At 40.5% G+C, this 12102-nt stretch overlaps 1 protein-coding gene across 2 annotated transcripts in view; it reads left to right on the top strand.

The window, feature by feature from the left end:
* The window catches only part of LOC104919629 (cadherin-4), a 220216-nt gene that overhangs the window by 179245 nt on the left and 28869 nt on the right, over positions 1 to 12102 (top strand). For both annotated transcript variants that reach the window (XM_019271354.2, XM_019271353.2), the window contains exons 6-8: positions 1984 to 2139; positions 7596 to 7740; positions 9986 to 10158. In XM_019271354.2, coding sequence (XP_019126899.2) covers positions 1984 to 2139; positions 7596 to 7740; positions 9986 to 10158 — 474 coding nt within the window. The remainder of the gene's footprint in view (positions 1 to 1983; positions 2140 to 7595; positions 7741 to 9985; positions 10159 to 12102) is intronic.

Genomic DNA, 12102 nt, shown 5'->3' with positions numbered 1-12102 from the left:
GGATTGAAGTAATTTCATTTTTCATGCATGGCTTCTGTCCCCACGGAGACCTGAAGCGAAGAAAGAGAGCGCAAGAGAGTGATGAGAGAGTACAGCGGAGGGGAGACATGAGAGGAAAGGGGAGGAGTGGAGATGAGAGAGAAGGAGTTGGAAAGGAGGAGGCTGGGAAGGGGGAAAGCAGAGACAAGAGGAGGGGAGGAGAAATTTGGGATGAATGAGAGGGGGACATAGTTTGGCAGTCGGATGTGTAATAATTGCTTGTAGTTTCTAATGCGACAGGAGAGGTAGAAGGATCTGTAGTCTCTTAGCTTTGCCCATTGAGGAGGGTAATGGCGGTACATTGAGAGTTCAACCGCCTTGCTAGCTGGGTGTTTGTTAGTTTGTTGGTGTTTAACGGGTAGAGCTTCTTTGAAGTAATAGCAGTCGATGCCTGCAGCTCATTAATTATCATAGCTGTCAGCAGTAATTCGCTGAGATATGTGCAGAGCATTCTGACGCCCCCCGCCCCCCCCTATTCCCCAAAGAAAACACACATACAGACATGCACAAATAGCATTAGTGAGATGTTGTGACAGCTCTTGCATTCTCACAAAGAAGGTGTCTATAACTGATCACATTTGTTTGATTGGAAAGACACACCTCAACCGGAGCTTTCTAGTAGAGAATTGATGTTAATGTTGGTGCTGATGAAGAGGAGGAGAAGGAGGCGTCAGTGTCAGTGATGGTGACAGGTTTTTATCCCAGCAGTAGGAAGAGTCAGGATGACACCTGTCTAATACTGTATGTCTGTCCGTTGTCCTTGTTATTAGTTGTTCCAGCTATTTTCTCAGCAGGCAGAATTCCTGGTGTGTCAAAAGTGTGGCTAAATTGGTACCTCAAGTGGTGAAAGATGGAGACAACTTTGGACAGTCGTACTCTTCTGGTGCACTCAGGCTCTCCGCTGAAATAGTCATTGATTAGAAGAAAAGGGTTAGCTATTCCTCTGTGTGTGTGTGTGTGTGTGTGTGTGTGTGTGTGTGTGTGTGTGTGCGTGCGTGTGTGTGCGCGCGCGCACGCGTGTGTGTGTGTTTGTCCCCTTTTTTGTATGTGTGTACAGCATGTACCCACAAACTGGAGTAAGTGTATGATTATGAGTTATTTTGATACACCGGCTGTTGTTCACGGGTTGTCATGTGGTTAATGCACAGAGATGGGGATGCTTGGAGTTTGAACTTTGTTTGGAGACTAAATAAAAAAAAACTCCACAAGTCCACAGCACTTCAGTCCAAATCACAGGCCTAGCAGTGCACTTACCTATTGGCTGTCTATCTGGTATAAGAAAGCAAAATACAGGCCTATTTCCTTAAGAACATTCTGCATCCCTTCTGCCACAGTTATTAAATAATTCCCTTCTTGTTCTTGCGTGCACCCCTGGATGTTTCTCTTCTGGCCTATTTTTGCCTTCTTATAAAACTATTTATTGTTATGTTGCCTGTTCTTGCTTCCTCTAATGAGACAACAATTACAACCTCATAGCTTCACTTTTCTGTCTAATTGATTTTTTTGGTTCACGACATGTCTGCAATTTCAGCTGTATACGCTGTATAATTCTGCCAAACAGAACGCATAGCGCCTCTTCCAGCAAGTACTAATAGAATCCTTGAGTATGTGGTAGCCAGAAATGCCAAACGGTGATAAATATGTGCATGCATGCAAGAATGTATGCCCTGGGTGTGTGTGTTTGTATGCCTGTGCATGTTTTCAGTGAATAATATGCTATATCAGGTCTCTGAGATTGTGTAGGAATAAAATTATTAAACTCCAGAGCTGTATATCACAAACTGGCCCTTGAATAATAAACACCCCACAGCACATGTTGCAGAAATCAGTATAGGTAGCAATGTTTTGTTTGAGAGCACTAGAAACAAAAAGTTTTGTGGCTCGGTGAAATATGAGACATTAATATACACTTGATTTAAGTTTTACTCTTTCTTGTGATTGCAGATTCGTTCAGACCAGGACCAGGATATCTCGATCCGATACAGCATCACAGGCGTGGGAGCAGATCAACCCCCCAATGAGGTGTTCAATATCGACCCCGTGCTCGGAAAGATGTTTGTCACCAAACCTCTTGATCGAGAACATCGCTCTTCTTACCATGTGAGTCTCTCTCGCTCTGTCTCTCACACACACACATACAAATGCCCACAGACTAGCCGTGACCTTTTACATGAAACTCACAAACGTTATTATTCAGCCAATTATCCCTTTGACAAACAAGTCTCTATACCACGTCAACACTTACACAGGCGTCTAAATCTGAATCATTTTAGCTCTGTTATAAAACTGCCCTTTAAAATGAGTACTCTAAACTGTTTATATCTAGAATAAGATAAAGTGAGAAGAAAAAATACACACAAAGAAGAAGAAAGAAAAAGAACATGTTCTTCTCTTCTTATCTTCCAGTCAGTTATATTAATATATGTTTGTGCCAGCCTGTGTGAGCAGCTTTAAAAACTAATAAGAAAAGACAGATGAGAATTTGCTTTTACTTTTTTAACTTCTCAATATGAAATATACATGGTATAAAATGTATAAAACAATCATATTACTGTAGATTAGATTACATTTTTTATTATTATACTATCTTATATATATATCTATTATATATATATATATATATATATATATATATATATATATATTTATATAATATATATATTATATATATATATTATTGTTGTAGAAACCATTTAATTAAATCTTTTCAATAAATTCAAAACTATTATAGACTTACTTGAGAATATTGCATTGCGTTATTACATTAAGTTAACTTACTTTAGCACGGCAGGTTTGTGTGTCTCTGAGTTCTTGTACTCTGATCACTGCGAGGAACAATAAAGTCTTTAGCGCTCAGTGATGATAGAATGAAGGGCAGACTTTCCAATTTGCACCTTTTCATTGACATAGGTGTAGGGATGGGAATCGAAAGCTGGTTCTTATTGATAATCGGTTCCCAGAGTTTAAATTCCTTAGAATCTGGCAAACGATTCCCTTATCAGTTCCAGTGGCCGCGAATGACGTCACCACGCACGTTGCGTAGCTTAATGTTGCATTTTCAATCCGCTCCAGACTAACGTTACTGAATCTCAGCCCAGCAGCAGCAGCAGCAACGTTAACATGACCTCGGCTAATCATGACTCATGTTACTTCTAAACTAACCAAAGATGATGCTAATCGACCTGTTTGTTGTCCTTTTTTTCCAAATGAGAATCGATAAGAGAATCGATAAAGAACCGAATCGTTAAGCAGAATCGTAAAAATCTTGTCAGTTCCCTTCCCTGCATAGGTGTGGCAGCACTGTGTACAAAGCTTGTACACAAGTGGATGAAGTGAAGCGTAAGTCAGAGAATGTGATAATTAATCATTAAACTCTCAGCCAGGCACATTATTTTTGTGATAGCTGTGCCAGTAATAGTGTCACATGATGAAAAGGATCACCAATACTCTTTTGTCTTCTTTCTGAGAACAAGATGAAAAGATCAATATCACTCTCTGACATTTCGGGAAATGTGCTTATTTACTTTCTTACTAAAAGTTAAAAAGTTAACTTTTAGTAAGAAAGATAAAAAGATAGGTACTGCTTTGATGTCTATAAGAAGTTACACTAGCTTAGCCTTACATAAAGATTGTAAGTAGGGGGAAACAACTCACCTGCCTCTGTCCATAGTCTACACCAGCACCTCATAATCTTACTAATTAAAATATTATATCTCATTTGATTCATCTCTCTGTAAGCTGAGTGGTGCTGGACCTTTGGACAGAGGCAGGTGAGCTGTTTCCAATCTTTATGCAAAGCTGAGCTAATCATCTGCTGGCTCCATCTTTATTTTTAGTGAATCGATCTTTTTGCCTAATTTTCAAGGAAAAACAAATCTTCTACTTGCCAAAATGTTGACATGTGTTCCTACTGTAAATTTGTCCTCAACTTTGTGCCAAGCATGCTGGTCTGGGCATGAAAATGTCAAACAGTTGGACAAATTTTATTTAACGTTCACGCTAGTCTTTGTGCTGCCATGAAAAGAGAGCCCTGAGGCTTTGATATAGGGAGCAACAACACTGGATTCATCACTTTAAGTTCCTGTCTCTGGTTTCTCCCTTCTCTGTACCTGCTGCTTTATGTGAGAATCTAGTCTGACTTACAGTCTTTGTGAGCTGGGAAGCCTGACCTTTTAGTGAAAGCTGAGCAGATTTATACCCAGGAGAAACTTTAATCAATGAGGTGATTTGTTAAGAAAGGTAGAGGCTTGCTAAAGGCTGTTTAAGTTAAACTCTATGTTTGCTGTAAAGGAAAAGTGTTAGCTGGTGTAGAATATAAAGTGCAAGGACCAACCAGATGAGACAAAGTAAAGATGTATGCGTAAACAGATGTAGAAAGGTGCTGCGGTTCAATTAAAGGCCTCTCACACAAGATGCTGTTAGAGCAACAAGAAAGTAATTAAACTGTGTTTTATAAAACATGAATATCCTCAAACCAAGACAGGGAATATTTTATTTACGTAGCAACAGCTTCCTTGAAAGCAACAACACACACAAATTTCGAATGTGACTTTGTGCTCTTCTTTTTGTTTACTTCATATTTCATGCAAGGACAGAACAAAGTTACGGTCTATTTCTTTTTATTTCAAAAGAACGAATCCAGCCATGCAACAAGATGCATTCTTAAGAGAAAAAAAACCTTGGAGCTTCTAGGTCTGCTGTTATCTTTATCAGGATGGTGCCTCTTTGCCAAATGCCGTGCGCTGCCTGGTACGGTCTGTTTTCTCCCACTGCTTTTCAAGATAATAACTTTAATGTGGACCCAGAATTACATTTTGCGTTCTTTAAACATGGCGGTAATCTCTGACTCCTGCTGTTATTGAATTAGGGTGTGGGTGCTTGCGGGATGGAGGGATGAGTAAAGATAAGGGGGCTGGCTCCTAGCCTGTTACAGCACGGCAAGATGGGATGTGCGATGGCAGCACACGGATATTGGGTGCAGGGCAGATCAGACAATGCAGTGGAAAAAGTAAAGTCAAATTAACCTCAGGGAGACCTGAAAACACAATTTTGGTGGAGGTGTAGACGATGGGCAGCAGTGGAGAGGATCTTTACCTCTCTGTGGAGAAGAAACCGATGGGGAATGCTGCTTATTCTATTTCCTGCAACAACGAGCCTGGAGGCTATTTCACTTATCTGGCTCTCATGCTCTCGCAGTGGCCAGGTAGTATTTTTCCCATCAGGCATGTTCAGATGGAAAGAGTACTCTTCCCCCAATTCTCCATACATGAGGGGGAAAGAATCTGCTCATGTTACAGTTTTTCATCTTTCTTCTCCATCTGTTCCTAACATGTTTTCATTTTTCCCCCACTCCCCTCCAATTTCGTCCTCTCCTGTGTCTTTTGATGAATATCCCTAACATCAAATAACACGGAGGGTCATCCACCTGAAGTTGATTGTTGACATTTTAAAGCAAGATTATGTAGAAATATTATATAAATAAAATATATAAATAGATTTTAAAAATCTATAAATATATACATGTATTTGCGATTTAGCAACCCCAGTTTCAGAGTGCAATACAACAACACAAGACATAGCAGCCAGCTAATATTATTTAGTAGTCCAACATCAAGAAGTCCCAGATTTACTTTTGTCCAGCAGCCTCGGTCACACTCACATTTTCTTTTCTTAGCTTCCTCCATCAGCACCCTTTTTCAGCCTTTTAACCTCAGTCATTATGTCCATAGAGTCTGGTTTAGCCCTGTGAGCACTCCCCTGTGTCCCGAGCCTGAAAACCTCCTCTCCCCAGTGGTCCAAATCATCTGTGGTCCAAACACTTAACACTCTCCTTCTGCTCTGAGCCCATAGCCTGGCTAACAGACTGAGCTAACATTAGTTAACAACACCTCTAGTTTGCAGCAGTTCACTTCACGGTCCATCCGGAAACTCTGTAAATCATAGAGAGTTGAGGCAGAAAGCAGAAAACATTTTCTCCATAACATATAACCAGTTTTCATCAAAACCAGTGATATAGGTGGCGGTATGTGGCTCATGCTGTAAAGTGCTTCGTACTACTCACTTCTTGTGGATGATCATACCCAGAGAAGAGATAAGACGAGGCACAGAGTGGGATCGACACCATTCACCTGATAATGTAGCATCAAAATGATTTTAAGTCTGTTATTTTATGGTAGAAAAAGTTACACATTGGGGCTTTAACAGAATACATTTTTACCAGCATATGTTGTTAGGAGCAGGGTGTAGATAGTGTCTGAATTCTTTCTGGGTTTTTTTTGTTTTTTTCTCTTTGTATGATATAAACTAAACATCCCCGGTGCTTCCAGCTGACAGGAATATCACTGAATAAGTCATGTTCAGGGATATAAACATTCCCAGGTAAGGTGAAGTGAATCAAAACAGCTTTAGAGAGCACCGAGGAGTTCATTTAAAATGCCACTTGAGTCTGTTAGTTTGACCTTCATGTATGGTGTGAAAACCCAAACTACAAGCATTTATTTAAACTCAACATTTCCCTTATAATTCAGTTATTTTTCTCCCTCTTGTTTTCATTCAGTTCGTTTTTTTTTCTACCCAGACTTCATAGGAGAAAAAGCAGTCAGGACACATTTTACAGCATGTCCAAACTTTGTGAGAAATCCTGGTTGGTGATTCCATTGATCTGAGCACAGCTGAGTTGAATCTGAGATAGGCTGACGGTGTTTGTGGAGTCAGAGGGAAGTGAAGAGATTTCAGGACTCGCTTTCAAACAAAACCAGACAGAATGTTGGCCTGGGATCCAACACAGTGATCCTGAAACAGACACCTTGCCTTTACAACAGAGCCAATAAAATAAGATGTTTCTTGTTTTGGTTTCTGCTGAGATAAAAACTTCTGGGAACTAAGTGTAAAAGAGATAAGAAGCCTGGAGAGAGTACATGATCGCAAAGCAATTACTCTGCAAGAAAAATATCCTAAATCACTTCACTTCTGACCCTACTTGATATTATTGTGTAAGGTTAAGAAAATGTTTAAATTGTGTAATCCAATCCTGTTCTGGTAATTTTATCACACCATGTAGGGAGCAGGGTAATGCTAAATCCAGAAAATAGTGCAGAGGTGTTTTTGTGTTTGGCTTTAGAGGTGCTGTGAGGGTAGTCACCTTGAAGTATAAAAAAAAAAAAAAAAAAAACACCTGCTTTCTGTTTGCTTGTGTTTTATTTATATTGTTTCTGCCTTTCTTTTGTCCGCTCCTGTGCAGAGACAGCAAGGGTGAGGGCATAAAACTCAGAGTGATATAAAGAACCGATACTTATATATTTAGGCAGCTCTATTTAAAGACTGTGGTAGAAGAGGAATATAATATACATAGCTATGTTTTAACTAGTGTCTAATCACCTGAATATCAGAATTAATGTGTTTTTGTTATCTTAGAATGAGCCAGCTCAGGTCCTCTTCCAGGGAGTCGGTCATGTTGAATTGCCATGTTTCTACAGTAGCCCATAATGGACAATTAAACACTATTGTTTTATTACTTTAATAGTTATAATAAAACCTCTTTTTTGTGTGTCTTCCAGTTACGAGCCCATGCCGTGGATATGAACGGGAACCAGGTTGAGAACCCCATCGATCTGTACATCTTTGTCATAGACATGAATGACAACAGACCCGAGTTCAAAAACCAGGTCTACAACGGCTCTGTGGATGAAGGCTCTAAACCAGGTAATGAAACATGCATGGATGGATAGATCGATGGAAGAAAACTGGAAATAAAGTGTGAAACAGGAGCAATTACAGGAGTATTTATTAAAAAAGATTACAGAAATGTGTGGAGCCGTGAAGTGTTCGGATATGGGTGGACGGGGGAAGACCAGCTAGTATATCAGGAGAGATTGGTGTCGTAAAAGTATGACTACACCAGTGAATCTTTGACACAACAGAGAATTTTCCATTCCCCTTGATTTAGCAGACAGACGGAGAATCTGTCTCCTACAGTGGCTTTTCATTTAGCCGGCTGCAGCAGTCGCCATAAACCAAAGAGGGTGCTCAGGCTGGAGAGGAGATTGAGGATTAAATGTACCACGCTGTAGCACCACTGGGTTATTTTATGTCTAACCTCAGAGCGGAAGAATCACAGAGATGAGCTCTCTGTGTGCATGCGTACATGTGAGTGTGAGCCTGATGAACCAGAGTTTATTGCACCAGAGGTGATCTCAAGAGGTGTCCAGGTGCTCATTTCCTTTCCTCTTCTTACTTTCTTTCTTTTTTCTCTGCTACTGTCTCCTCCCCCTCAGCTTTGCCCCACACAACAGACAAGTCTCTGTGGCATGCATGACATTCAGCTGTACAATAATCATAAAAAAAAAGCTAGTTTTAGAATTTAGAGCTCCAGTGGTTTCAATGGAAGGCCAATTACAGACTTGAATTAGTTTGCAAATTAAAGAGTCATTATGGGGACCTAATCCTGTCAGGCACAGCTTAGGACGCCTGTACAAAAGGTCCACATTAAACCCCCTAAGAGTGCAGCTTAATGAAATTACGCCGCCGATGTGTGACACATTGTGATTCTTCATCTCCCTCTCTGTATCCCTCTATCTCTAGAAAAAAGTGATGGGTGGAGGACTGATAGTCACTCCGCTTGGAATCAAACCAAATATGTAGTCTGTCCTCTCTTTCTCTCCTTTCCTCTCTCCCTCTCTCTGTTCCTGCCGGCTTTTTTTTTTTTTCATGACTTACTGAGAGGCCTTCAGAGTGCTCCCCCTGGCCGAGTCATTGACAAATGTTGCTTTGAAATGTAATGAAGTTTGAAATGGGAGCTGCGGTTACAATTATCCTCGGACAGGGGCTGTCACTGGCATGATATCACTATCTCTGGCAATTAGAATCGGCTGCAAGAGAGGGAGCACAAGAGGGAGAGCGATGGAGAGATTGGGTGACAGGCAGTGATCCCACAGAGTTATATGAGTGTGTGTGGAGGCAGCAAACAAGTGATGCATTCATGGAGGGATAGTGGCTTATTCTCTGTGTGTGCTATATTGTATCTCTGAGCATTTTTCCAACTATTTTAGATAAATGTAAGACCAATTTTATCAAACATCTAAATGATTTATTTGCTTATTTTTATGTAATAGTATCAGAATAACATGATTAAAGCAGTATTTGTCATCAAAGTCTGCTCGTGGGACATGCCCTAGTTTTCCATTTCAATCAAAAAACTGGTTCACATTAGATTTGCAGCATGTTCCAGGTATCCAGAAAATGCGAAATATGATGATTCATAAGGCCATACAAACTGATTATGTTATTTACAGGACAGGTGTCCAACATTTCTCTGCCAGCATAAATCTATAAATGTCAAATAACTTTATTGTTTATGTTATCAAGCTTTTATGGTATCGATGTGGTTTATTAGCCATGTGTATGTGCACATGAATCAATACCAGGGGTGAATATTAAAACCTGTTTCACTAGCATGGACCACACCATCAACAAGATCAGTTTAAATGATTTATTGACAAAAATGAAGGATTGAGAGTGAAGCCTGATCTCTTCTCATCTTTTTCGGTCTGATGCTGCACTGTGGGGCATGACAGACCCCGCTTTAGAACCCCATGGAGAGTAGGAAAGAGAGGGGGAAAAGGTGAAAGAATAAGGGGTGTGCAGAATATGAGGAACCAGAGGGTTAGGAGGGTATTTATAGAACTGTCGGAAGTGGCACGATTGAGGTGTGGTCCGGCTCCTGAAACTCCGCTGCAAGCTCCGGTTGTTGGATGCTTGATTAAGCAGAATAGTGCATTGTCTACTTCTTTTTGTTTCACTTCAAACGCTCCAATAAAAAGACAAAATAGTACAAAATGGTTAACATCACAAAGTGAGAAGTTTATTTTAGAGAAATGTGTTTTTGAATTGAGGTTAACTGCTTGGCTGCTCGGACACATCTGTTGACAGATATTCTTTTCTTCATCAGGAACATATGTCATGCACCTTTCAGCATTTGATGCTGATGACAACACCACTGCCAACGGAATGGTTCGCTATCGAATCCTGTCCCAGACACCGCACAGCCCCATCCCGAACATGTTCACCATCAACAGTGAGACTGGAGACATTGTGACAGTGGCACCTGGTCTTGACCGAGAGGTTGGTCTTCTCTATCCCACAGCTTGATAACAAAAGTCTTTTAATGTTTTACCTTTTAGTGTAGTGTCTGTAATTAATATTAACACTTAAGTAGTGTCCACATAGTCTAAATGTAGTGGCTCTTTTGTCTTTGTTTATGGAGCACAGTTTCTTGTTTCCATTGTTTACTCTGATGACACTCTCTGACGCGCCTTACAAATATTTTCTAGCTATTTGTCACCCACACACACCAGCCCATCTTTTTTTTTACAGTAAATTGCCTTCTTCTGCGGTCACCTTGTTTATGGAGCTATAAAAGTTGTGACAAGATCCAAATGTGTTTATTCTCGGGACATGGATGTGCCAGTGACAACTCTGCAAAGAAATCTCCAAGACAGATCATCCTCCCAAACTGTCAGCAGTGACAGACCTATTAACAACACATCACGCTGCAATGGGCTGCTCGTGTTGTGTTATGTGTGTATGTGCATGTGTGTTTGTGAGCGTCTGTGTGTATGTGTTTGTCTGTGTTTATGTGTTTGTGTGGTAAAGATAGAGTGAAAATGTCTAAGATAGAATGCCCTTGACACCTGTCAGACAAACACAAAAGCCCATATAATCACATCTACACTCGATAAAACACAGGCAATTGAGGGGAAAAAAAGGAAACTGAAGGGAGCAGTAGAACAAAAAACAGAGCTGGGCAGACGGGGTATTACAATGAGTTGGGAGGAAGTGAGGGTGATGGAGACAGAAAAGCAGGATGAGACATGAGGCTGCCAGAGGGAAGGAAAGATGCGTATGAAGGGAACATGGCGTAAAAATGTCTCAACAGAACCTCTCTTGCTTATTTTTACTTTTTTCTGTATCCTGCTAATCCAGCCAGTCACCCCTGGTGTAGGATTAAACCCCAGCCCACTATGCATACACAACTTTTTCCTGCCTATATTTATCCAGAATAGTATCACTGGGAGCTCTGTTTTTCAGGAGCACTGATCTCACTGAGACACATACATTGCGTTATACACATTTATACCTGGAAGATGCCCAGATCCACTTGCAACTGAGCAGCTCCACTGGAGCAGATTTGGGTTAAGGGCTGCGCTCAAAGGCACCTCAGTGGTGGTAATGAGAGAAGGGCAAGTGCTGCTTTCTCACCAACCAAATATAGATCCCATTTACATGCAATCTGTATCAGGCTGGAAAAGGAGAAATGCATTTTAACTTGAGGAGTTTTAAAACCTTCGGTTGATTTCTCTTTTTGTTTACAATGCATCATTGAAAGTGGAATATGTTTAGGTTTTTCATTGTGGTCAGACTCTCATAGTTGAGAGTACACTACCTGCTCAGCACCAAATGGTTAGCAGATGCAGTTAACATCTATCTGGAGAACATAGTGAAACATTTAGCAGCTAAAGAGAAGGATATTAACCTCAGAAAAGAGAGTGAATGTTGAATTTACAATCATCAGATGGCCAGAAACAAGACATAGTCACAAATGAGTCATAAAGTTGGTCTGTAACATAAGCTTAACAGTTATCTGCTGGGTTTCTGACCCCTAGTTTCCGTCACTGTTTTGTTTATCTAATACACACAAGGATACTGTACATGTGTGCATGCACGCGGGTGACACGATACACAGTCCTGCCAATGGTTTCACACTATTCCACTGATCAACTAGTGGTGGCAAAACATACTGCCAAGACATACTGCAGTGTGCCAGCAAAGGCAGGAAATAAGAAGACTGCTAGCAGGTAAACATGGAAGTAAACAGTGCTAAATTTAAAATACTTGGCATTGCTGCATGAGGACTACAATGCAATTTAGATATAAATATCCTGAAAAGGGAGGCTATATTAGTATGCTCTTCATGACTTTCTGCTTCCCCCAAGTGGCCAAAAAGAATCTAAATTTGGAGAAAGTCAACCATTGAAGATCTAATCTTAAGCCTAAACCTTTACCTTA

Source organism: Larimichthys crocea, unplaced genomic scaffold (assembly GCF_000972845.2).
Source record: "Larimichthys crocea isolate SSNF unplaced genomic scaffold, L_crocea_2.0 scaffold97, whole genome shotgun sequence".
Lineage (NCBI taxonomy): Eukaryota > Metazoa > Chordata > Actinopteri > Sciaenidae > Larimichthys > Larimichthys crocea.
Note: the sequence above shows the minus strand (reverse complement) of the source record. Positions and strands in the feature narration are given on the sequence as shown.